Source organism: Callithrix jacchus, chromosome 8, assembly GCF_049354715.1.
Source record: "Callithrix jacchus isolate 240 chromosome 8, calJac240_pri, whole genome shotgun sequence".
NCBI classification, from domain to species: domain Eukaryota; kingdom Metazoa; phylum Chordata; class Mammalia; order Primates; family Cebidae; genus Callithrix; species Callithrix jacchus.
This window is the reverse complement of record NC_133509.1, coordinates 46574160-46601015: the sequence shown is the minus strand read 5'-3', so window position 1 is coordinate 46601015 and position 26856 is coordinate 46574160. Positions and strand designations below refer to the sequence as shown.

The 26856-nt window shown below is 40.3% G+C and overlaps 1 protein-coding gene across 10 annotated transcripts in view; it reads left to right on the top strand.

Moving 5' to 3' along the window:
- The window catches only part of EIF2AK4 (eukaryotic translation initiation factor 2 alpha kinase 4), a 139843-nt gene that overhangs the window by 104707 nt on the left and 8280 nt on the right, over window positions 1-26856 (top strand). For 8 of the 10 annotated variants that reach the window (XM_035259867.3, XM_035259868.3, XM_078334393.1 and 5 more), the window contains 13 exons: window positions 789-864; window positions 1220-1341; window positions 4691-4740; window positions 5674-5842; window positions 7217-7333; window positions 8842-8907; window positions 13988-14158; window positions 14589-14723; window positions 16568-16675; window positions 18451-18579; window positions 20033-20119; window positions 22576-22688; window positions 26228-26286. In XM_035259867.3, the coding sequence (XP_035115758.3) occupies window positions 789-864; window positions 1220-1341; window positions 4691-4740; window positions 5674-5842; window positions 7217-7333; window positions 8842-8907; window positions 13988-14158; window positions 14589-14723; window positions 16568-16675; window positions 18451-18579; window positions 20033-20119; window positions 22576-22688; window positions 26228-26286 (1402 nt within the window). The remainder of the gene's footprint in view (window positions 1-788; window positions 865-1219; window positions 1342-4690; window positions 4741-5673; window positions 5843-7216; window positions 7334-8841; window positions 8908-13987; window positions 14159-14588; window positions 14724-16567; window positions 16676-18450; window positions 18580-20032; window positions 20120-22575; window positions 22689-26227; window positions 26287-26856) is intronic. The other 2 variants (XR_013521044.1, XM_035259871.3) reach the window with 1 other exon arrangement.

Below are 26856 nucleotides of genomic sequence, written 5' to 3'. Positions count from 1 at the left end.
TTGGAGAGACTTTAACATTTTATTTCTTTGAAAAAGAAAAAAAAACCTGACACATATTAGTGAAATGTTAAAATTTTATAAAGTTGGGTGAGTAGATAACAGGTATTTGTTATATTCTCTATATGTTTCTGTATGCTTAGAATATGATATAATTTTAAAAGATAGAGTAGTGGAGGAAGTCATAGTAAAATTTGTGAAAGATCAGTATATATTTTATGGACAAAACACAGTTTTTGTTGGCTGTCACTGTTGGCAGGATTATAGGTGACCTTTTTATAGATGCCTTTTTGCTTATTTGTTGTTTCTAAATTTTCTATAGTGAAACGGTACAACTTTTATAATATGAAAACAAATGAAAAAGAAAGCTATTGGCAAAATATGTAAATGTCATGTAGCTTTCAACAGGCCTGCCATGAATCACCTTGGTATGTGGGAGGAGGCCTGATGCTGTTAGGTGGTTCATCACGCCACAGTATCCCAGGGAGTCAGAGAAAATGTGTTTATTTGATTAGCTCCCTCTGAAAGGCAAATATCAATGTGCCCAAGAGCTTGGATTTTGAACCCAGGCAACCTTCCCAATGCTCCAAAGGTTAACTCTTGCTTTCCAAAGCAGGACATGAAAGATACATGTCCTCTTCCCTGATGTGTTCAAAGATGGATGGACTTGTTGAGACTTTTTTGAACCTGGGAGTAAGCAACATAGTGCCTACTGTAAGCCACAGAATAATATTTTAAAGGATCCCTTTGATAAGGCTTTGATGATCATGTTTTACTTGGTCCTGTTTTAGGGCAACTTCTCAATCCGTACAGCCAAGATGCAGCAGCATGTGTGTGAAACCATCATCCGCATCTTTAAAAGACATGGTATGTTTGCCCTTTTTAAAAATAATCTTTCTTCTCCTAAGACAGTTTTCATCATTAGAAAGTACTGTTAGTGTTTGGGCATACCATATTCTACTTATTTTTGAAACTGATTTGAATATTACAGCCTTGCTATTAATACTAAAATACAATTGGTTTGTGGAGTCAGAAATATGACCAAGCTGTCCAACTTAACTCTAGATGAGCTATTTATAAATTTAGAGAACTAAAGAAAAACTGATATGATTTCAATGGTCCCTGTAGCAATTACTTAACTGTCAGATTTGTGTTAATTTTAGGTTGCCTCCTAAGAAAAGTGTGAACCTGATGATAAGCTATTTTTTCTAATTTGGTGTAGGAGCCGTGCAGTTGTGTACCCCACTGCTGCTTCCCCGAAACAGACAAATATATGAGCACAATGAAGCTGCCCTATTCATGGACCACAGCGGGATGCTGGTGATGCTTCCTTTTGACCTGCGGGTGAGGCTGCGAACATACTGCTGACAATCAGGATGCTGTATCTAGTCACAGGGATGGCATCTCTGTTAAAGGATTTTTTCCTTAGGCTTATATTGTAAATGTCACCTTGAAGAAATGTATTCTTGAGGAAGTCATCAAAGTGAGACCATTATTAGAGTAGAGAAAATGCTTGGTCCTGAATGCATCTACCGTCCTCATAGCACAGGTGTTTATGGCCCTTAAGAACTGTAGGAACCCCGCATTGCAGGTGCCACAGCAGGTTAAACTCACCCACTCAGACAAATAAATACTGTTTGTTTGCTTTTTTAACTTCCTGGCTAGATCTTCAGCAAACATCCTAACATGTTAATGCCTAGAACAGCTAAATTCTTCTAACAGCAAGTGTCTCTCCTAATTGGGTATGCTGAGTTTTGCCTGTGCTTGCTTGCTTCTGACCCCCAGGGATCCTGTTGACAGCAGCAGCCTTACTAGTCATTTAATCACATAGCACTGGCTGCTAACAAGCCATCTGTGGTGCTGTATGATAGAAAACATGCTATGCCTATGACAGACAAGGGTTTAATACCCCTCATGTACAGAAAGCACTCACAAGTGGAGACATGAGCAAAGGATATAACCAGGCAGTTCTCAGAAGAGAAAATGTGCATGGCTGATAAACTTCTGAAAAGCTGTTCTGCCTCACTAATAATAAAGAAGTACAAAGCTATCTCAGCTTCACCCATCAGACAGGAAACATTTTTAAATTAATGGTGTCCGGAGATGACAGTGGTATAGGAAAATAGGTACTTTCATACATTGCTGGTGGGAATGTGGACTGCTAAACCTTTAGAAAAGTAATCTAAACGTTTATAATAAAACTTTAAAAATTTTTGATGTACATTCTGTATCTTTAGAACAAGCAATCCCACCTTGAGCAATTTATTCAAAGAAAGAAAAAAACATTAGTTTATAAATGTTAAAGGGATATTTATTGCCATATTATTGTCATAGCCAAAAACTGTCTGCCTGTTTATCAATAGGAAAATGATTGAATAATTTGTCATCAATATTATGGAATATTAAGGAGCTATTGAAAAGAACATTTAGCCTGGCACAGTGACTCATGCCTGCAATTCCAGAACTTTAGGAGGCTGAGGTGGGTGGACTGCTTGAGCCCAGTAGTTCAAGACAAGCCTGGGCAATATAGGAAGACCCCCATCTTTATAAAAAAGATTTTAAATTAGCCCAGCTTGGTGGCTTGTGCCTGTGGTCTCAGCTACTTGGGAGGTTGAGGTGGGAAGATTGCTTGAGGCCAGAAAGTCGAGGCTGCAGTGAGCCATGACTGTGCCACTACACTCCAGTCTGGGAAACAGAGCAAGACTGTCTAGAAAATAAATTTTTTTGTAAATTTTTTGTAGAAATGGGCTCTCACAATGTTGCCCAGACTGGTCTCAAACTCCTGAACTCAAGCGGATCCTCCTGCCTCAGCCTCCCAAACTACGAGAATTACAGGCATGAGTCACCATGCCCAGCTAATCTATGTTTTTATTTAGATCAAATATGTATTTTTGATATGTATATATAAGATGACAATACAGTCAGCAGCCCTTCGTACATATCCTTGGATTCCACATCCACATACCCAGCCAAGTGTGGATGGAAAATACTAAGAAAAAAATATTCCACAAAGTTCCAACAAGCAGAACTTGAATATACCATGTGCTGAACACTGCATTAAATTCACACAAAAGAAAGGATGTGTAGGCAAAGTAGTAGATATTGTAAGTAATCTAAAGATGATTTAAAGTATACAGGAGGATGCGCATAGGCTATATGCAAATGCTATGTTATTTCAGGAACTTAACCATCTGCTGATTTTGGTATCCTTGGGGGAGTCCTGGAACCAGTTTCTGAGGGACGGTGATAAACATTTAGATATATACATGTTTATACTTGATTTGTAGGAATGTGCATGGTATATTAGCTTTTTTTAAAAAGTAAATTTCAAAGGAACTCTAATATCCCATTTTTAAGACAGAGAAGGAAAAGGTTTAGAAAATTGTGTGTGTATAGGAGGCTGAAGCAGGAGAATCACTTGAAACTGGGAGGCAGAGGTTGCAGTGAGCCGAGATTGCACCACTGCACTCAACCGCAAGACCCTGTCTCAAAAACAACAATAAAACAAACAAAAAAACACTGTGTACATAAGATACACTGTATGTATTTGCATGCACTTGGTATGTGTGTAGATATATTTGGCCCTCTACATCCTTGGGTGGGTTCTGCATCCATGAATCCAACAAACTGAGGATGGAAGATATTCCGAAAAAAAAAAATTCCACAAAGTTCTAGAAAGCAAAACTTGAACTTGTCACGTTCACGTGTGTGAATGACCTTGCACATCAGGTTGTTTTTATCACCAAAGAGTAAGATGTCAAGGAATACACTCATTTTGACCATATTTTTTGGAGAAGGGGAGTGGAAAGTTTTTTTTAATCTATGTCATAGAGCTTATTGTGAAACACGTTTTGTGTTTATAGTCTAAGAAGAAATTCCTTCCACATTCCTTACTTCTGTTTTTCTTTTATCGTGAGTAAAGTGATTTGGGATTATTCTGAGGTAGAGGTGAATAAACAACAAATCAGATGAGACATCTGCACTTTGTTAAAAAACAAAAGAATAGAAGTACAAATATTTACATAGCTGTAAGAAAATCTGGCTTCTTATTGTCTAAATATTAGGAGACTAAAGTGCAGATTTTTAAACATCAGCTCCCTTTCTATAAGCTGATATTCAAATGCAAAAAATTAAAGCATGTTGAGAATTTGGCCCATCAGTTAATGACACTATGTTGGATCTCTTGGGTCAATCAGACAATGGTTTTACTAGTTGTGGTTATTATTTGGAGGTGGTTATTAAGAATTTATTCTGAGTGATTGATAGGAAAATCAGGAAATTCACCCTAAGAGATAATACCCATTTTGACTGCATTACTATAAAAGTGACATTAAAAAAAATCATAGATAACCAAATAACTTGCACTAATTTTAATTGGACGTAATAAAAGCTCCACAGAGAATATTTCATTAAAAGCGAATTAAAAAAAAAAACCTAAGAAATGCCACAGTGAGTAAGTTTGATGGTATGTCTAGCAGCAGACTCCACCACTGACCAAAACACTGAAGAACATTTCAAGGAATGTGAGTGGTGAGCAGTGCTCACCTTAGTGAATATACTAAAAGCCACTGAATTACATACTTTAAAGGAGTAAACTTTATGGGACAGGAGTTATGTTTCAATAAAGCTGTTATTAACAAAAGGAGTGTGGTAGCTGGCGTATTTTGACATTGACCTTTAATACTTTTTTCAGATCCCTTTCGCAAGATATGTGGCAAGAAATAATATATTGAATTTAAAACGGTAAGAAACAATAGGGGATTCCATTTGGTAGACATAGGAAAATGGCTGAATAATTTGTCAGTGAAGAAAGACTATTTTATTTCCTGTGATCCTTACACGCTTAAGAATTCTGGGTTCAGAATATCGAGCTTGGAATACAATCCAGAAGCCCAGCCACAGTACCCCTTTTTGTCAGGTAACTAGGACTGTTAGACGGAATATAGCAGGTAGGTACCGTCCTGTTCCCACAGTCTATTCTGTACCTTCTAAATGTCCCCAAGCAGCATAACTAATTATTTTCACAAACGGTTGCTTGATAAAAACAGGCTCTTCATGATCACAGATGGCCCCTTTTAAAATTTAATTGGTGAGACAAATGGCCACTGGTCTCTGTGTGAAAACTGCCTATACAGGTAACCGAACAAAAGCTGCTTGTGGAGAAGTGGTATAAACCCAGCAGGAACGCTGAGCACTGAGGACCTCCAGGCACTTAGCCCTGGAAAAAGGCTTTCTATACATTCAAATACCACAGGGGTCCAACATTGAGATCTTCATAATTTGGAGCAGTATTGTTGTCAATGAGGCACCCTACTTTAAAGCTCCTTTCTTCAAAAGAAAGCAAAGCTCTTTACATGCAAGTGAACAATTAATAATCATAGTCCTATGGTGTGGTATCCTTGTGTAGAAAGCAATCACTAAGGTCAAATTTTTTGGTGTAATTTCCTATTTCAGACATTTAAGAAACCTTAAGCCCCATAGCTTAATAGTGGCAAAATGGGGAATTGGAACCTAGATCACAAGGCAAGGCTGTTCCAGGGAAAAATCTTTCAGTCTTCTTGATCATACCACTGATTAATTTTTTTATATTTGTTTCTTATATCGTATTCAACAATTTCTCATATATATTTCTTTCTAGTAAGCAATGACCTTAGAAATCTGGGTTTCTCTCTCCAGATACTGCATCGAACGTGTGTTCAGGCCACGCAAATTAGATCGATTTCATCCCAAAGAACTTCTGGAGTGTGCATTTGATATTGTCACTTCTACCACCAACAGCTTTCTACCCACTGCTGAAATTATCTACACTATCTATGAAATCATCCAAGAGTTTCCAGCACTGCAGGTTCCTTTCCATATTTTAACATTCCAAGATTCCCCACTGTACTTCTTCACCAAGCGTGGAGGGGAAAACCACAGCTACAGACCTGCTTCTCAGTCTGTCCTCGAGATGAATCACATCTTTACCAAAGTAACTGAGAAGAGCTGGATGGTGTCGCTTTGGAGGTTCATCTTAGGCTCTTATCCCCACAGGAACTGGGGGATGGGTGTTCTCTGCCCATTCTTCCCAAATACAAGATATCTGGCTAAGATTTCTAAGACGCTCTTTGCCTGTTCATACCGTTTGGAACCCTCAGTGGCTCCATACTACACCTGATATCTTCAATCCCCAGCTTCCCTTTCCACCAAGTCTGCATGCTGCCTAGCTAGTGGGGACTGCTGCCCACTCTTCTCAGGCTTCCCTCCCACACCCGACACACAAGCCCTGTTGTTCCCGCCACCATCGGTCAAATGTTCCCTTGTCTAGAAAGTCTTTGCCCAGCCATGGTTTGGGCCCTTTCTCCCCAGGAAGAGTGACTGCACCCTCATTGATTAGTTGGCCACCTTTTCTTCTCAGCTCTCACAGGTCTTGATCTGAGACATCCATGTACTACCCTGAGTTATGTTCGTTGTTTTCTCCAAGCAGAGTGTGGGCTTTTAGGGCACAGCCTACGAGTCCGCTTTGCCATATACACCATTGCACCCAGCTCGGTACATGGCCCACCACTCTGTGTGTGCTCATGAATCGATTTGTGTGGACAAAGTAACGATAACTATTCTGCCAGCCTGTGCTTATGAGTCAATTACCATTGGACCAGATCCTTCTGTCTTTGAAATCAACTTTCTCGGACATTTTAACATACCTCAAGACCATTCCGAGTTGTGGTTTGGTTTGGTTTGGTTTTTGAGACAGTGTCTCACTCTGTCTCCCAGGATGATGTGCAATGGCGCTATCACAACTCACTGCAGCTCCTACCCTCCAGGCTCAAGCAATCCTCCCACCTCAGCCTCTTGAATGGCTGGGTCTGCAGGTAGACCCAGTGACCCCAGCTGATTTTTGAATTTTTGTAGAGATGGGGTTTCCCTGTGTTCCCAGGCTGGTCTTGAACTCTTGGGCTCAAGGGTTCCTCCATCCTTGGCCTTCCAAAATGCTGGGATTACAGCTGTGAGCCACGACCCCAGCCAGTCCAAGTATTTTGGATGTATATAATGTAGTGTTAAATTAGAGTATACTCTGACTCTAACAGTACAAAAAGAATGCATGTGAAAAACCAGGAGGCCATATGCTAAATTCAGTCCTTCCATTGTGTTAGGATGACAAATTGGTGATAAGATTCCAGATTTAGTCATATACCAATAATTGCTTTTATAATAAAAATAATTTTTCTTCATACACCAGGAAAGAAATTACAATATTTATTTGAACCATACCATGTTATTGAAAGCAATACTCTTACACTGTGGGATCCCAGAAGATAAACTCAGTCAAGTCTACATTATTCTGTATGACGCTATGGTAAGTATTTAATTACTTAATGATGTTGAAAGATAATAATAATGGTTCCTGATAACTTTCTTACTGATGCAGCCATGAAACTGAATTGGGAGTCTTACCTCCTTCTCTCATTTCTCTAAAGTGAAAGAACCAATTGGCTTTAATTATATCAACAGTTGACAAATATTGGTTGAGCTTTTGTTCCATGCTCAGGCCTGTGCTACTAAAAACCTCCAGGATGTTTTTAAAAGGCTAACTTCTAATTTTAAAAGATCAAATTATTTAATTTGTAAGATAGTAAAGTTCATCACTAACCTACTTATTAAGGCAAGAAATCACTAAGTAATTGGTTCTGATGCTCGCCAATAATAATTTCAAAAATAGTTAGCATTGACTGAGCCCCTCTCTGTGAGCTAGGCAGTGTTCTGAGCTCCGTTCATGGATAAACTCACCTCATTCTCACACCAGTGCTGCTATTACGGTTCCTTCACAGAGATCAAGAGAGCAATTGTTGATGTTGAGAATTAACAATGTGTGCCTTGCTCTTGATTCTTCCAGCCTGCCTGTGCTTATCAGTAAAGTCATGTATATTTACATTGATTGAATTGGGGGAGAATGGCTTTGACCTCTGGTGGGGCCTCGTTTACCACCCCTCCCTGTGGGACTGAGGCTACTGACTGAGGCTAATTTAGTCTCATCATAGTATTCATTACTTTATAGCGTGTGTGCAGGTACAGAGTGCGGAGGGGGACGCATTGAAAAAATGGATTCGTGTTATATTATGCTAGGATGGAAGTGCATGCTTACATTTTCTACTATCTTTTTATGTTTTGTTTTCATAATGAATAAGAGGCATCTAGGAGATGTAATGATTAACAGCACCAGAAAGTCTATGGTTAAGACAGAATAGTGGAAGTCCTTACATAATGGCTATTGTTTTTATACACCAAAAGGATTAACTAGCTTGTCTTTTATCTGGCAGGTACACATCAATGGCCCGAACTTTATTGCTTATTTCTTAGTGGTTCTTTACTACACCTGAAGCTCTGCTGCTGTTTGCCAGTGATGCAATATGATGTCAGTGGGACACTGGCAGAAACCCCAGGGATTGTGCAGAGGGGCTTCAACTTTTACTGGTTCATGTCCTACGGCATATTTGCCAGCGTGGGATGAAATGCTCAGAGCCTGGCCTTTGTTAGGGGAGCCCAGAGCAAAATGACTCCCTCCCTGCCCAAACAAATGCCCTCATTAAGCCTGTCCAGATCTGGGTTTCCTCACCATTCAGCAAGGACAACTTTCCCATTTTAATTCTTTTATGTTAGGGCTTTTCAGATTTTAAAATAGTTAATTATGGTTTTATATGAATTGGGGGGAAAATGTTTTCTAATTACAGAATTAAGTCTAAACTGTACAATCAGGAGCAGTTTGTTCAAAATATAGGCTATAATTGTCAGAATTAGCCTGGAAATGGTGTCTTGTTCAGGGCCAGATTTGACAACGCTCATCATTACCTTTTTCTTCCACATTAGACAGAAAAGCTGACGAGGAGAGAAGTGGAAGCTAAATTTTGTAATCTGTCTTTGTCTTCTAATAGTGTAAGTACCTTCTCATGGTATTAGTACAGCTTTCTGTGTCATTTTGTGATACCAGAAAATGTCACCAAATTCTCATTGCAGTAGGGTAGTAGCACTTCGTACCGCCTGGCAGATGCAGTTTTTCCCTTGAGTGTTAGGTACCATGGCAACCTCTGGGATTAGAAGGGAGAAACGAATGCTGTGATCAAAGAATGTCTCCCCATGCTTCTTCTTGATGTGCTGTAATCATCCTGCTCTTTCTTGATCAGCAGATACTTTTCTTTGACACCCCTTATAGAGCTGTGCCTGGTAGAGCCTCCTGCTGAACAGACCTAATACCAGTTGTCCTCTTTTGAATTAAATTATACGGGACTAGAAGGAGGCACAGAGTTCTGCAAATTCATCTGGGGAGCTACCCTTCCGCTGCCTCCATGTCTTCTAACTCCTCAGAGTTGAATTAAAGCTCTTGCTTTTCTGGTACGTCTCTTAATCCTACAATCTTATATTTGATCCCATCATCAATAAGGGAAGTCTTTGGAGTAAACAGGTTGGCCATATTCTCTCTATAGGCATCAGAATGATCCCAGAGCTTTGGTACAGTAACCCACACTTAATTGAGTAGCTGAACAATAGAAGACAATAGAGAATTTTTACATTTTCCTGAATATTTAAATAAGAAAAGTTGTTTTCTTTAATTTCCCACAACCATTCCAGTCCCCTGTCTGACACTAAGTTATATGATCTTGTGTTGACCAGCAAAATTCACATACGAGATAGGTTAAAATATGATTGTACACAGGGCAGGCAGAATCAATCTTTTGGACACCTACAGTATGGCAGGCACAGTGGCAGGGATAGAAAGAGGAGTAAGTTGAGGAGTCCGTAGACTGCATTCAGTTTCTTAGTTCATACTGGCCTTTAAAAAGCCACAAGGGGATATGCATAGCATGTATGTGCCCTCAACTCTGTAAAACAACTTTCACAGGGCACATGGAAGCCACAGTTTAAATAAATTACCCATTTGCAGGTAGGGAAAGTAAACCAGATGCATAGCACTAGGAGTTCTGAAAAGTAAGCTGGTTAAATCTTAAATATTTAATATTAGAGGAGATATTAATGATATGCAAAGTAACCCAACTGCAAAATATCTAAATATGAAGAACAGTATACAGTACATAGATATCATCTAAACATGTGCACAGCACACCTATTTGCAGAAATAGTCCCATGTGTATATAGACAGAGAATCTGCATGAGATGGCCCAGTTCAGTGATTCCATACTATACCCAGAGTTTCAAACCCAAAAGGTTATTTGAACTAAAGTCACATTTCATAAAATCTTTTTTTTTTTTTTTTTTTAAGAAAGTCTTGCAAATATACATTTGAACGTAATAGCCACATTGGTTGTTCACATGTCAACTTCTTTTCTTTCTGTGAAGTCTCTAACCACTGGTTATTTGATGATGCTGAGCATTAATTAGACATGTGTTTGATTCATTTTAAAACAGAAAAATAGTATCCAATAAAGGCATTTGGTACTTTGATTATTTTAAAATGGATTCTAAGGGTATTAGGAAGGAGAGTACAAATATTGCCAAAGAGTTTAACATATCGGACACCGTCCTCTTATTTCACAAATGAGATACCTGCAGCCCAGAGAGATGTTGTGATTTGTCCTGAGTCACATGGAGTTAGTTGACAATAGGATGAGGGTCAAAATCTGGAGATACTGACTCCAATGCTTCTGGTAGTTCGTTATTGGGATAATTTAATGTTCAAATTCATACAGAAGAAATCATTTTTTTTTCTTAAAAGATTTTTAAATCAAAGGTATGATTTTAAATTTAAATTTTAAACTTTTATTTTTTTGAGATAGGGTCTTGCTCTGTCATGCAGGCTAAAGTACAGTGGCACAATCACAGTTCACTGTAACCTCATGCTTTTGAGCTTAAGGAATCTTTCTTCCTCTGCCTCCCAGTTAATTTTTTTTTCTTTTTTATAGAGAGATTGCAGATATGACACATTGCACCCAGCCAAAGTTTTTATCTTTAATATAATAAGCAGAAGTATATCAGTCGGTTCTCACATTGCTAATAAAGACATACCCAAGAGTGGGTAATTTATAAAGGAAAGAAGTTTAATGAACTCACAGTTCCACATGGCTGGGGAGGCAAGGAGGAGCAATTCACATCTTACATGGATGGCAGCAGGCAAAGAGAGAACTTGTGCAGGGAAACTCCTCTTTATAAAACTATCAGATGTCATGAGACTTATTCACTATCAAGAGACCAGCATGGGAAGGACCTGCCCCTGTGATTCAATTACCTCCCACTGGTTCCCTCCCACGACACAAGGGAATTGTGGGAGCTATAATTCAAGATTAAATTTGGGTGGGGACACAGCCAAACCATATCATTCTCCCATGGCCCCTCCCATATCTCATGTTCTCACATTTCAAAACCAGTCACCTTCCTGACAGTCCCGCGAAGTCCTAACTCATTTCAGCATTAACTCATAAGTCCACAGTCCAAAGTCTCATCTGAGAAAAGGCAAGTCCCTTGCTCCTATGAGCCTGTAAATTCGAAAGCAAGTTGGTTACTTCCTGGATACAATGACGGTACAGGCATTGGATAAAAACACCCATTCCAAATGGAAGAAACTGGCCGAAACAAAGGAGCTAAAAGCCCCATGCAAGTCCAAAATCCAACGGTGCAGTCAAATCTTAAAACTCCAAAATGATCTCCTTTGATTCCATGTGTCACATCCAGGTGATGCTGATGCAAGGATTAGGTTCCCATGGCCTTGGGCAGCTCCTCCCCTTTGGCTTTGCAGGGTACAGGCTCCCTCCCAGCTGCTTTCATGGACTGCCATTTAGTAAGGATTCTGTGGGGGCTGTAATCCCACATTTCCTTTCTGCACTGCCCTAGCAGAGGTTCTCCATGAGGTCCCTGCCCCTGCAGCAAATTTCTGCCCGGGCATCCAGGTGTTTTCATACATCCTCTGAAATCTAGGTGTAGGTTCCTAAACCTCAATTCTTGTTTTCTGTGCATCCACAAGCTCAACACCACAAGGAAGTTGCCAAGGCTTGTGGCTTGCACCCCCTGAAGCAAAAGCCTGAGCTATACCTTGGCCCCTTTTAGCTATCAGCGGAGTAGCTTAGACACAGGGCACCAAGTCCCTAGGCTGCACAGAGCAGGGGTCCCACAAAACCATCTTTTCCTCCTAGGCCTCCAGGCCTGTGACGGGAGGGCCTGCCATGAAGACCTCTGATATGCCCTGGAGACATTTTCCCCATTGTTTTGGTGATTAACATCTGGGTCCTCATCACTTATACAAATTTCTGCAGCTGGCTTGAATTTCTCCTCAGAAAATGGATTTTTCTTTTCCATCTCATTGTCAGGCTACAAATTCTCTGAACTTTTAGGCTCGGTTTTCCTTTTAAAACTGAATTATTTTAACAGCACCCACATCACTCTTGAGGCTTTGCTGCTGAGAAATTTCTTCTGCCAGTTATCCAAAATCATCTCCTTCAAGTTCAAAGTTCCAAAAATCTCTAGGGCAGGGGTGAAATGGTGCCAGTCTCTTTGCTAAAAACATAGCAAGAATCACCTTTACTTCAGTTTCCAACAAGTTCCTCATCTTCATATGAGACCACCTCAGCCTGGATTTCATTGACCCTATCATTATCAGCATTTTGGTCAAAGCCATTCAGTAAGTCTCTAGGAAGTTCCAAACCTTCCCACATTTTCCTGTCTTCTTCTAAGCCCTCCAAACTGTTCCAGCCTCTGCCTATTATCCAGTTCCAAAGTCACTTCCACATTTTTGGGTATCTTTACAGCGGTGCTCCACTCTACCTGTACCACTTTATTAGTCTGTTCTCATGCTGCTAATAAAGACATACCCAAGACTGGGTAATTTATAAAGGAAAGAGGTCTAATGGACACACAGTTCTATGTGACTGAGGAGGCCTCACAATCATGGTGGAAAGCAAGGAGGAGCAAGTCACATCTTATTTATATGGTTGGCAGCAGGCAAAGAGAGAACTTGTAAAGGGAAATTCTTCTTTATAAAACCATCAGATCTTGTAAGACTTATTCACTGTCACGAGACTAGCATGGGAAGGACCTACCCCCATGATTCAGTTACCTCCCACTGGGTCCCTCCCATGACACATGGGAATCGTGGAACTATAATTCACGATAAGATGTGAGTGGGCACACAGCCAAACCACATCAAGATTACAGGAGGTTTCAACATTTTCTGGATTTTTAAAAATTTTAAGTGATTTCTGATTAACTATAAGGTTAAGCTATGTCAGGCTGAACCTTCCTTCAGCCCTTAGTTTTATGTGCCAATTTATGGATGAGCTACATTCTACTTGCCTACAGTCTTAAAATGGCTATAATTGTGTTTCTTAAAAATTTCTACTTTAGCTCCTGGGAGTTTTCTTTCTGACTTTATGACTATGGTTGTTTCCTCTTACTCCTGCTAAGTACCAGGGACTGTCAAATCAATCATCTCTAGCCACTGCCTTCTTCTGGGGCAGATGATGAGTACAGCTGATGAGAGCCAGGATTTGGCATCCAAGTGGGAGGAGAGGGAAGGGAGGATCAGGAGGCTGCCCACAGGGAAGACATCTCAAGACTGCAAATAGGAAAGATTCAAGCCGAGGAAGGGAATTTCTAGCTAATTCTCTATTAAAACAAGTCAGATTCTGCCTTCCTGGCCTCCCATGTCTATGCCTGCAGTAATAGGAATTCATGAGAATGAGAAAGGTAAAGAGGAAAAATGCTGGACTGAAAATAGATAATGGAAGCTCTGCTAATGCCAGGGTCTGCTAGGGTCAGCATTAAGTGTGAGTAAATGTGTCTGAATAAAAGTGAAACATAAGTATGTGCCTGAAGCACTCTTGCAAGGTGCTTTAGAGCTGTTGGAAAAGGATAATCCTTAGTCAGGACTGTGGCAAAGACTAAAATAGTCTTTGACCACAAAGATAATTGTATGGTCCCATGTGCTCCCACTCCTGCAGGTGCACAGTCGATGCAAAGGGAGTCTTCCCTGCCATGGATGAGAAGCTAACTCTGCCCCTTTGCTTTCCAGCTGTGTCGACTCTACAAGTTTATTGAACAGAAGGGAGATTTGCAAGATCTAATGCCAACAATAAATTCATTAATAAAGCAGAAAACAGGTATTGCACAGTTGGTGAAGTATGGCTTAAAAGACCTAGAGGAGGTTGTTGGACTGTTGAAGAAACTCGGCATCAAGTTACAGGTTTGGCAGTTGTTTGATACTGGAAGTACAAATGTGAAGCATTAATAATAGCACAGGGAGGAAATGGCTTTCATTTCACTAATGCTAGTTAGTATTTTATTTATCCAGAAAACCTGCTTTCTGTGTTTTGGAGCATTTGATATTTAGTAATAATTTTGGCTTAAATCAAGATTTCTTTGCAAGTGCCACTGTCCCTGTCATGAAGCATGAAGCAGTTCTTAATGTGTTAGCCTCAGAGAGGTTGTTATTCTTAAAGAGAAGAGAATTTATTTTACTTGTCAGGCTGTGGATAAACAGGCTTTATGCCAAACCTTACTGAATATTTTGTATTGTTCTGATGCTATTCATGGCAAACACTATTTTCAGCGTTGTATTCCACATTCTAAATTTCAAACCACTGACAATGTTTGTGTGGCAACTCTTGTTATAGGTCTTGATCAATCTGGGCTTGGTTTACAAGGTGCAGCAGCATAATGGAATCATCTTCCAGTTTGTGGCGTTCATCAAACGAAGGCAAAGGGCTGTACCTGAAATCCTTGCAGCTGGTGGCAGATATGACCTGCTGGTGAGGGCTTGCCCTTTTTTTATTCTGGCTTAATCTTATTTATTCTCAACTTGTTACTTTGAAATTTTCAAACACACACCAAAAATTTGAACCAGTAATATAATTGGATACTTCTATTAATATATCTTTCATCTAGAAATAGAAGTATAATGTGAACCACATTTGTAGTTGTTTAAACTTATATTAATTTGCAGGATAGTTGCAAAGATAGTAAAGAGGCCTCATATACCATTTACTCTGTTTCTGTGTATACACACACACACACACACACACACACACACACATTTTGGAGACAGGGCCTTGCTCTGTCACCTAGGCTGGAGTGCAATGGTGCAATCTTGATTCACTGCAGCTTCAGCCTCCCTGGGCTTACGTGATTCTCTGGCCTCAGCCTCCCGAGTAGCTGGGACTACGAGCATGCACCACCACACCCAGCTAATTTTTTTGTATTTTCAGTAGAGAGAAGGTTTCACCATGTTTCCCAGGCTGGTCTCAAACTCCTGAGCTCAGTTACCCACCTCAGCCTCCCTGAGTGTTGAGATTATAGGCGTGAGCCACTGCACCCACCCTCGCATAAGTATAGTAAAATATCAAAACCAGGAAATTGACATTTGTTCAATGTATGTGCATTGTTCTTTTCCATTTTATCAGGTGTACATTCCCATAACCACCACCACAATCAAGATACAGAACTATTCTATCACCACAAAGATTTATGAATATCACTATCTTATCAGTTCAAATGAAATGTAGAAACTTTACCTCCCTTTATGTCTCTTTACCTCATGCCCCATTTATAATATAATTGTCTTAAATATTTCCTCTAACACATTGAGATCCACATCGAACAGTTTTTTTGTTTTTTTGGTTTTTTTTTGCTTTACTGTTAAACATAATTAGAAAACTCAAGGGGAAAGGAAAGTCTATTGTATTTACCCCAAATTTCTAGTTTCTGATGTGAAATTCACCGTTATTTGAATTACTTTTCCCCTATAGGAAAAGCATTCTCACTTGATGCTTTAAAGATTTTTTTCTTTGTCTTTAGTTTCAAGTTAAATTATGATGTGTCTTGGTATGCATTTCTTTGGATTTATCCTGTTTGGGGTTTACTTAGCTTCTTAAATTTGTAGGTTTATGTCTTTTGTGAATTTGGGGGATTTTTTTCAGGCATTATTTCTTTGAATTTTTTTTTTCAGTTTTGCCCTCTTTTCTCTCTCCTTCTGTGACCAAAGTGACACGAATGTCCGTGAGGTTATCGGACATTTTTGCCCAGGCTGATCTCAAACTCCTGGCTGCAAGAGTCCTCCTCCCTTGGCATTTTCAAAGCACTGGGATTAGAGATGTGAGCCACCACACCTGACCTGTAATTTTAAATTATTTAGTAACATTAAGTAAAAAGAGGCAAGTGGTATTAATTTTATAATATATTATATTTAACCTAGTATATCCAAATTACTTCAACATGTACTCAAACATCTAAAAATTATTAATGAGCCATTTTACATTTTTTTCAAAGCCTTTGCAGCCAGTATGTGTCTTACATGTACAGCTTGTGTCAATTTGGATTAGCCAAATTTCAGATGTTCAAGAGTCACTTGTGACTACTGGCTGCCCTATTGAACAGTGCAAAGTTAGATGCAACATGTGTTAATATTTTCCTAAGTTTGCACGTGTGCTTGCTTCCCTCTTTTACTACACAAACACACATACACATACACATACACATTTCTTTTTGTTGAACTCTTTGATGATAAGCTGCCGACAGTGCTCACTCTTTAGTCACTGTTTTCCCTGTAATTGCAGTTTCTTTGCTATTTCAAAACCGTAACTGTGTCTCTCCACAGATTCCCCATTTTAGAGGGCCACAAGCTCTGGGGCCAGTTCCCACTGCCATTGGGGTCAGCATAGCTATAGACAAGATATCTGCTGCTGTCCTCAACATGGAAGAACATGTAAGTTCTGGCTTGGCTTTCCAGCATGCTTTACGATGTCTTTCATTTCTAAAATTTCCTTTCTTTTGCAGTCATTTACATAGGGCTTCATATGTGGAAGTTATACACCCAAGGTTTTGAAACTTACCTTACTATGATAGACAAGCCTAAGACTTGATGCCAGTCCCTGCATTTCAGTCCTTATCATCTGTTTTCTAGCTAGGTGACCTTAGACTAGGGGTCCCCAATCCCCAGGCAGTAGTGGTACCCTTCCATGTTAGGAACTGGGCCACACAGCAGGACGTGAGCAGCAGGTAAGCAAGCATTACCACCTGAGCTCCACCTTCTGTCTTATCAGTGGTGGCATTAGATTCCACAAGAGCATGAACCTTGTTGTGAACTGCGCATGCAAGGGATCTAGACTGCACACTCCTTATCAGAATCTAACTAATGCCTGATGACCTGAGATGGAACAGTTTCATCCCAAAAGCATCCCCTCCCCACCCCCACACCATCCATGGAAAAATTTTCTTCCATGAAATCAGCTCCTGGTGCCAAAAAGTTCAGAGACTTATGCTTTAGACAATTAATTCATCCTTCCCTAGCCTCACTTTCCTAATCTGTAATACACCATATAAATGTGAGATGTTATAGTTATTAACAGATTCTTATCAAAACCTCTTGTTCAGGCCGGGCATGGTGGCTCCCGCCTGTAATTCCAGCATTTTGGAAGGCCACAGCAGGCAGATCGCTTGAGCCCAGGAGTTCAAGACTAGCCTGAGCAACATAGCAAAATCCCATCTCTATCGAAAAATACAAAAAATTCACTAAGCATGGTTAATTAGCCACGCACCTGTAGTTCTAGCTACTCAGGAGGCTGATGTGGGAGAATTGCTTGAACCCAGGAGGGGGAAGTTGCAGTGAGCTAAGATCATGCCATTTGCACTCAGCTTGGGCAACAGAGCCAGACTCTGTCAGAAAAGAACCAAAAAACAAAAAAAACGAAGAGAAGAGAAAAGGAAAGGAAGGGGAAAGGGAAGGGGGAAGAAGAAGGGAAGAGAGGGAAAGGGTAAGGGAAGGAAAGGGGAAGGAAGGGTAGGCAAGGGCAGGGCAATCCAATCCAATCCGATCCAATCCTGTGGTCTACAAAGCTAGAAATTCCTGCTTGTGTTTCAGGCAAGATTAGTTTTCCCAGAGAAAAATAATATTGTCCTGATGGCTCAGGGTAGTTGAAATAATTTGTCTTGAAAGACTAATATAACAGGTATTTTTTTTTTTTCTCACTATGGTAGAGCGTGGTGACTCATGCTTGTAATCCCAGCTGTATCCCAGTAAGGCTTAGGCAGGTGGATCACTTGAGGTCAGAAGTTTGAGACCAGCCAACATGGCAAAACATGATCTCTACTAAAAATACAAAAAAAAAGAAAAAAGGAAAAAAATTCCTTCAGTGCCATAAATAAATAAATGCATGCCTGTAATCCCAGCCAGTTGGGAGTCTGAGGCAGGAGAATTGTTTAAACCCAGGAGGCGGAGGTTGCAGTGAGCCCAGATTGTGCCACTATACTCCAGCCTGGGTGACACAGTGAGACTCTGTCTCAAAAAAAAAAAAGTTTTTTGACTATGTCTTTTTTTTAACAATGTTGTTTTGAACCAAAGCCTTCGGCATGCTGCATTTCTGTATGGAATTTCAAGAATGCCCATCTTCCCATGAGTGCTGCCTCTGCTGCTGGTACTGGTCTCACTTGCATGCCTACAGTCTTGCTCCTCTAAGTGTAACCCTTCTATTCCTGATCCAGGTTACAATAAGCTCCTGTGACCTCCTGGTTGTAAGTGTTGGCCAGATGTCTATGTCCAGGGCCATCAACCTAACCCAGAAACTATGGACAGCAGGCATCACAGCAGAAATCATGTATGACTGGTCACAGGTAATAGATCAAAAAGCACCTGTGAGTAAAGTGCAAATAGCTATGGGTTTCATGGAAAATATCCTCTGTGCCTTTAGACTGTCACACTCTGTTTATCTCTGTAATTCAAGTTGCCTCCTGTGTTAGCTTCTGATTGCTGCAGTAACCAATTACCACAAACTTAGTGGCTTAAACACATAAGTAATATCTTACATTTCTGGAAGTCAGAAGCCCAAAAGCAGTTTGGGTTAAATTTAACAGGACTGGCTCCTCTGGAAGCTCTAGGTGAGAATCTGTCCTTGACTTTTTTGGCTCCAAGAGACCTCCTGTATTCCTTGGCTCATGGCCTCTTCCTTCATCACACTCAGCAGTAAAGCGCCTCTTTTATCTCTGACCTGTGCTTCTGTTCTTACATATATCTCTAACTCTTGTCAGTCCAGCTCCCTCATACAGGCACCCTGTGATTACACTGGGCCCACCCAGATAATCCTGGGTGATCACTCCAAGGTTCTAGGAATGAGGATGTGGACATCTTTGCAGGGCTGTCCTCCAACCTGCCACACTTGTGAAGGCACTGTGTGCTTAGTGTGTTTTGGGCTCTGTATCCTCAGACCTCCCACAGCATGCAGGCCTGACACTTGCCATGTGTGTAGAGGTGTGAAAAGTGGCACGCAGGACACATGCCTGCCCTTTGGAATGGGGAATATAAGCAGATCACAGAAGGGGTGTACTCCCAGGAGATTATTCAGGTTGTACCCACATTCACCCACACTAAAGGTGCCCCAGAGCATGGTGATGACCAGGGACACAGACCCACCACCCTCCCACCTGCTCTGTTCACATCACCTGCTGGGAAGCTTCTCAAGTTGCTGCTGTTTACTCATGTGTGTGTTGTATTAAAATTCTTATCAGAAGTGTACTGAGCTACAATTTTAATCATTTGACAGAGCAATGTCCTCTTCTACTAGTTCACTTGTTTCAGACATCATTAGAGAAGTGTTCTGTCCTGCAGTAAAATCTAAGCCTAGTGGCCAGTGACCTCAGTCCTGCACCATGGCATCACCGCAGGCTTCTCTGCCCCGTCCTGGTTTGTTTCTTCAATTCTGCTTTTCACCTTCCCTTATTTCCTTTGTTTTCTTCATTTTCCTCAGAGGCTTTTACTGTGTGTGTGTATGTGTGTGTGTGTGTGTGTTGTATAATTTTTGGCATACTTAAGTCTTGAAGCTTTTGAAAACCTCTATTGACTGATGATTCATGGCCCCTTAGAACAATCATCAAGGTAAGGAAGGCAAGAGAGGCCTTGTTTGTCCCTTGAATTCTGTGTACTTCCTACTTAATAGTTATATCCCCTGAAGTCAGGATATTTAGTAATTCACATTGAGAATATGATTGGAAACAGTATTTTCATTCTCTTTAATTACTTGAAACTTCCAGGTGCTCTGTGTTCATTTTCTACACTGTTTGTTTGTTTCAGTCCCAAGAGGAATTACAAGAGTACTGCAGACATCATGAAATCACCTATGTGGCTCTTGTTTCTGATAAAGAAGGAAGCCATGTCAAGGTAAAGATGTTGGAGATGTTTTACAGTTCAATAGTCCGGTGTTAACTGTGGAGCCTCTGCCTTCACACGGAGGCCAGGGCCATGTAGATGGCTAGAAATCATTCACTCTGCTCCCCCTTTCCATTGTTTGGCTTCTTACAGTAAAAATGTGTATAAAATAAGGAAGAGAGTCCACCTTCATAACAGCTTTAAAAAGCAAAACAAATGAACAAAAAAACTGGCTGTGGTTTTTTCCTACTTTTCTTCTCGTTCTCTTTTTATATCTAAGGAAGTAAGAAAAAGTTGATATCTGCTGATGACCATTTCCTGATTGCTTTGTAACTAATTTTAATTTTTTGTATTCAACTAAAAGTGTTCATAAATATACCACCTCATAATTTTTATTTCTAATTATTTTAAAGTGAAGAAAATTTTTTAAGAATATTTTTCTCTCTTTTTTTTTTTTGAGACGGAGTTTCGCTCGTTACCCAGGCTGGAGTGCAATGGCGCGATCTTGGCTCACCACAACCTCCACCTCCTGGATTCAGGCAATTCTCCTGCCTCAGCCTCCTGAGTAGCTGGGACTACAGGCACGTGCCACCATGCCCAGCTAATTTTTTTGTATTTTTAGTAGAGACGGGGTTTCACCATGTTGACCAGGATGGTCTCGATCTCTTGACCTCATGATCCACCCGCCTCGGCCTCCCAATGTGCTGAGATTACAGGCTTGAGCCACCGTGCCCGGCCACCTTTTTTTTTTAAGAGATGGTGTCTCACTGTGTTGCCTAGGCTGGCCTTGAACTCCTGGGCTCAAGTGATCTTCCCACCTCAGCCTGAAGCTGTGATACAGGTGTGTGCCACTGCCTCTGGCTAACTTTTCTGTTTTTATATTTAAAGTGAGTTTCTTATACATAGTCACTAGGTTGAGTTTTCTTTTCTTTTTTTATTCTGACAATCATGCCTTTTGGTCTGTTTTTTGAGACAGGGTCTTACTCTGTCACCCATGTTGGAATGCAGTGGCATGATCTCAGCTCACTGCAACCTGTCTCTCAGGACCAAGTGATCTTCCCATCTCAGCCTTCCGAGTAGCTGGGACTACAGGCACGTGCCACCATGACTGCCTGATTTGTTGTATTTTTAGTACAGATAGGGTCTTCCCACAGTGCCCAGGCTGGTCTTGAACTCCTAGGCTCAGGCGATCTGCCCACCTCAGCCTCCCAAAGTGCTGGGATTACAAGTGTGAGCCGCTGTACCCAGCCAGTAGCATCATTTTCATATTTGAAAAGCAAGACATCACTTCATTTATCCGTTCAGCAAACGTATTTTCAACATTCACAATGTAAAAGGGATTGAACTTGGGGTCATCGAGGATATAGGAACATTTAAACCACAGCTCCTGCTGTTAAGGATTCTATAATCTGGTGAGGACCATGAGACATTTGTGCATGATTGTGAGCTCAAAATGCTAAATGCCATGAGTCCTACAGATAAAGTTCTCCAGAGGGTTCCTCGGGCTGGGAGATTTCATAAGAGGCAGCAGTGAAGACTTCAGGAGGGTGGTGGGATTTATCCTGCCCTCAAGGATGCATAGGATATAGATAGGTCCTCGAAGGGCCTTCTAAGAAGAGGGAACTGCAAAGGCAGTGGTAGTTCTTTTAGTAGTTGTCCCAACGATAGAGGGAGGCCAGCAGAGAACCATTCTGGTACTACCCTGAGTAGTCTGTTTTGGGTGAGACAGATGGATCAGCAGCAGAAAATGGTTGGTTATAGCTACATCATGGAGAGTCCAAATGCTCTGGAATCTGGTTTTTATTTAGTAGTTAATGGGGTGGCCCCGAATGTTTTGAACAGAAGGAGACATCAAAGTTGTATTTCAGAAAAAAATTTGCAGGGATGCGTAGCATGGAACAGTGAGGGAGAAACTGAATACAGTGATAGCATTGTGAAGAATATCAAACTAGCCTAGGACAAGGTTGGGTGCTGGCCAGGGGAGTAAAGATGAAGGGTCAGAGGCCATAAAGGTGGGATGACAGGACTTGGGTTTAGAAAGGAGAGGGAGGAGGAGGCGATAAAGCCAAGATCTGAGAAACCCTGGTGGCTGACCAGAGGATGTTTAAAGGGGAAGATGAGAATGAATCACATGAAATAAGAGCCCATTCATCTTGGACTTTAAAATAAAAAAATTCTATCATCTATGATAAACTAGTCCAGACCAGGGTTCCTGAACACCAGCACTGTTCACATTTTGGGCCAAATAATTCTTTGTTGTAGGGGGCTGTTCTGTGCAGTAACAGCATCTCTGACCCACTACCAAAAATGTCACCAGCCATTGCCAAATGTCCCCTGGGGAGCAAAACTGCCCCTTGTTAAGAACCACTGACCCAAACTGTGGATTTAGTAGTCTTACTGTGGTGCTCTGAGCCACTCTTCTGGGTTCAAAAACCTCCAAGTGATGGATCTGTTTCATTCTTTTTAAGGTTAAGTCTTTTGAGAAGGAAAGGCAAACAGAGAAGCGCGTGCTGGAGACTGAACTTGTGGACTATGTACTGCAGAAACTGAGGACTAAAGTCAGTGATGAAAGGAGTATCAGGTAACTTAGGAAACAAAGCCTAGAAAACTGACTTCAATTACCTATGTGGAACGTATATAAATTTATTTATTTATTCTATTTATTATTCTTTTTTTTGAGATGGAGTTTCGCCGTTGTTACCCAGACTAGAGTGCAATGGCACAATCACAGCTCACCGCAAACTCTGCCTCAACCTCCACCTCCTGGGTTCGAGCAATTCTCCTGCCTCAGCCTCCCAAGTAGCTGGGACTACAGGCGCGCACCACCATGCCCAGCTAATTTTTTGTATTTTTAGTAGAGACGGGGTTTCACTTTGTTGACCAGGATGGTCTCGATCTCTTGACCTCGAGATCCACCCGCCTCGGCCTCCCAAAGTGCTGGGATTATAGGCGTGAGCCACCGCACCCGGCTATAAATTTATTTTAAAAGTCAATTTGAGCCAGGTGCGGTGGCTCACGTCTGTAATCCCAGCACTTTGGGAGGCCAAGGTGGGAGAATCTCTTTAGGCCAGGAATGCAAGACCAGCCTGGGCAACATAGCAAGACCCCATTTCTAAAAAGAATTTTTTTTTCTTAGCTGGGCATGCCTATAGTCCCAGCTACTCAGGAGGCTGAGGTGGGAGGATTGCTTGAGCCCAGGAGGTCAAGGAGGCAATAAGCAATGTTCATACCACTGCACTCCAGCCTGGGTGACAGAGAACGACCCTGTCTCAAAAGAAAAAAAAAAAAAAAAAACAGATCCTTTTGAGAAACAAAGATAGGTCAGGATTTCTTTTAATGAATGATTCTGTTGTTTCTGAATAATTCAAACAGCAGTTTAATTATATGACCATCTTGTGTAAGACTAATCATAGCTGACATTCAACATTTGGTCTTCATAACATTTCCAAGAATACTTTATCATTTTGAAAAGCATCAGGAGCCAAAATCTATCTGCCTTTATCTTATTCAGTCTGCTAATCAGTAAATCTCAATAATATTTTGTCCATGTACTTTGAAAGATGTAATGTTCTGGGAAAAGATGTCATTTCCTCATGATGGGAGTATCAGCCTTCTGGGTAGGAATTTGGCAAAGTAGTTAAAAGCCTTAAAACTAAACATTTTTTAAAAATGACCCAGCAATTCCACTTTCAGGAACTTAGAGTAAAAATTATTTTAAAGATATCAATCAAGGCTCATTTATAAGAGCAGTTCTCAAACTTTTATGTCTTAGAACCCCTTTACACCCTTAAAAATTATTTGGGGATCCCAAAGAACTTTTGTTTATATTAACATCTGTCAATATTAAAATGTAAACATATTTTAAATGTTTATTCATTTAAAAATAACAATACCCCTGTTACATGCTAACCTAATAGGTTTCCAGTAAGGAAAATGGCATTGTTTAAAATATTTGCAAATCTCTTTAGTGTACTGTTTTACTTTGAAATTTCTTTTAATGCCTTAGTAGAAGAAACAATTCTCATATCTGTTTATGTATTCAATTTGTTGTGATACCACAAATCATATAGTCTCTGGAAAACACCGTTGTACAATTGTGAGAGGATGAGGGTGAAGAAAAAGGCAGTTAATATTTTTGGATTGTTATAAAAATAGTTTTGACCTTGCAAGACCTCTTGAAAGGATATGAGGGACCTTCATGAGTCTCTAGACGACCCTCGGAGAACTTCATTTCAAAATACACATTGGTAGAAGATTGTTTGAATTATGATAATTTGGTGAAATATTGTGCAGACTTTAAAAATGATGATTCTACTAAAACTGAGTTCATTGACATGGAAGGATGTCCACAAATAGGATGTATAGTATAATTCCATTTTGTTTTAAACTTCAATTAATATCTATACATAAAAATATGTCTAGAAGAATATACCACATTTTTAATTGTAGTAATTGTTGGTTACTGGGATTACAAAGGATCTTAACTTACTTTGTTAAGCTTTTCTATATATTTGCAACTCCTTTTTTTTTTCCAGAGAGACACTCTGTCACTAGGCTGGAGTGCAGGGGAGTGATCTCAGTTCACTACAATCTCTTCCTCCCAGGTTTAAGCAATTCTCCTGCCTCAGCTTCCCAAGTAGCTGGGACTACAGGCATGCACCACCACGCCCGGCTAATTTTTGTATTTTTAGTAGAGATGGGGACCAGGATGGTCTCGATCTCTTGACCTCGTGATCCACCCGCCTCAGCCTCCCAAAGTGCTGGGATTACAGGTGTGAGCCACCGTGCCCGGCCTTTTTTTTTTTTTTTTTTTTTTTGAGACAGTCTCACTGTTGCCCAGGCTAAAGTACAGTGGTGCAAACACAACTCACTGTAGCCTCAACCTCCCAAGCTCAGAAGATCCTTCTTTCTCAGCCTCCTGAGCAGCTGGGACCATAGGCATATACCACCTTGCCCAGCTAATTTTAAAAAAATTATTTGGAGAGATAGGATCTCCTGATGTTACCCAGGCTGGTCTCGAACTCCTGGGCTCAAGCAATTGTCCTGCCTCAAGCAATTCTTATATATATACTCATTATCAGAACATATAACACTGTATAATTTTTTTGGCTTACATCAGTGATTCTCAACCAACAATAATTTTGCTTCCCAGGGGACATCTGGCAATGTATGGAGACATTTTTGGTTGTCACAACTGGGGAGTTCTGGTATCTAGGAGAGGCCAGGGATACTGCAAAAATATCCTAAAGGGTACAGGACTAGCAACCACCAACAAAGAATTTTCTGGCCTAAAATATCAGTAGTGCCAAGATTGAGAACTCCTGGCTTATAGAAAATAAGCCTTGCCCTGTCCTTCTCATCCTCCCACCCCCCCCACCCCTTCCTATTTGCACCTAGGTTTAATAAATTCATCATTATGTGTTTCTGAGGGAATATAATGTTCTTGAGATCACCAGTATTAGAATTACAGATCTAAATCAAAGACAGAGGTTTAGAAGAGAAAGAAATAGCCAACTAGTGAGCATGGGGGAACATTACCAAGACACTTAAAAGCCTACATGGAATTTAGTTTTAGCAGGGAAAGGTTCAAAGTTTTTCATCCACACAGATGCTTATTTCCCTGTTTTCCCAAGATAGAGTGCTGTTGTCTCTCTCAAAGGCTATAAATTAATTCGCAGCATTTGAAAGAAAATCCATTCACTGCTTTTTAAAGACTATCCTTATTTACCAAATGTTCTGTGGGTGGTTTGCCAAGGCTGCTGCCATAATGAAGGTGGGGCTGCTGTTGCTCATGTTTCCTTGTATTATGAGGGGGGCGGAAAAGAAAATCCATTATATTTCATTGAAATCAACTTCTTGTGTGGATCCAGGATTTCAAGCCCAGCTGAATAGATCAGAATGTTTTCTTTAGGCATTTGTTAACTTAAAAAGATATCCTTTAACATTTTTTACTTGCTCTTGACCAAAGCTTAACTAAATGCAATTTTTTTTCTACCCACTAATAAACAAGATGTTTTTATATTTAATGGAAAAGTGGCTCACTAAACATGTAGTTAACTGTAAGTTATGTGTTGCTTTTGCCTTATTGACTGTTCTTTGTTTTTGTTTGCTTGTTTTCAGAGACGCTTCTGATAATCTTGCAGTGCAGAATCTGAAGGGGTCATTTTCTAATGCCTCAGGTATAATTACTAATTATAATCTGAATATCATAATGCTTCTTTGCTGTAAGCAGTTATTACTTTGGCTAACTGCTTGTGACACTGCAAATATATTTTTTAAATAACATATACACAGTAAATTGTCGCACATAGAATTCATCCCTATGCTTTGAAATCCACATCCTAGAAAATGATAAAACAACTGGAATTTAGGTGACTCTTCTGCTATATCTCTTATTTTTACAAGTGATTTAATCTTCTTTTTACTCAATAAGTGAAATGTGGATAATTTTCCTCACACAGAGGACTGAAGGAAGTATTTTGAAATCCCTTGAAGACAGACACTATATACATTTTGTTCTCATGAAAGCTAAGACGGCACAGTGGTGATAGTTATGCCTTTACTTTCATTACCTCTCTCAACCTTACTGAAAAAGAAGTGTTCCAATTAAGTCCATGAGGAGACATAGTTGGCTTTTAACAGAATTGAGTCTTTCCCATCAGATTTCTAATTCTTGGAGAAATTTAAAGAAGTATTAGAGTTTGGCAATATCAGCTTGATTTTCTTAGGCTCCTGAAGTTTTGATGGTT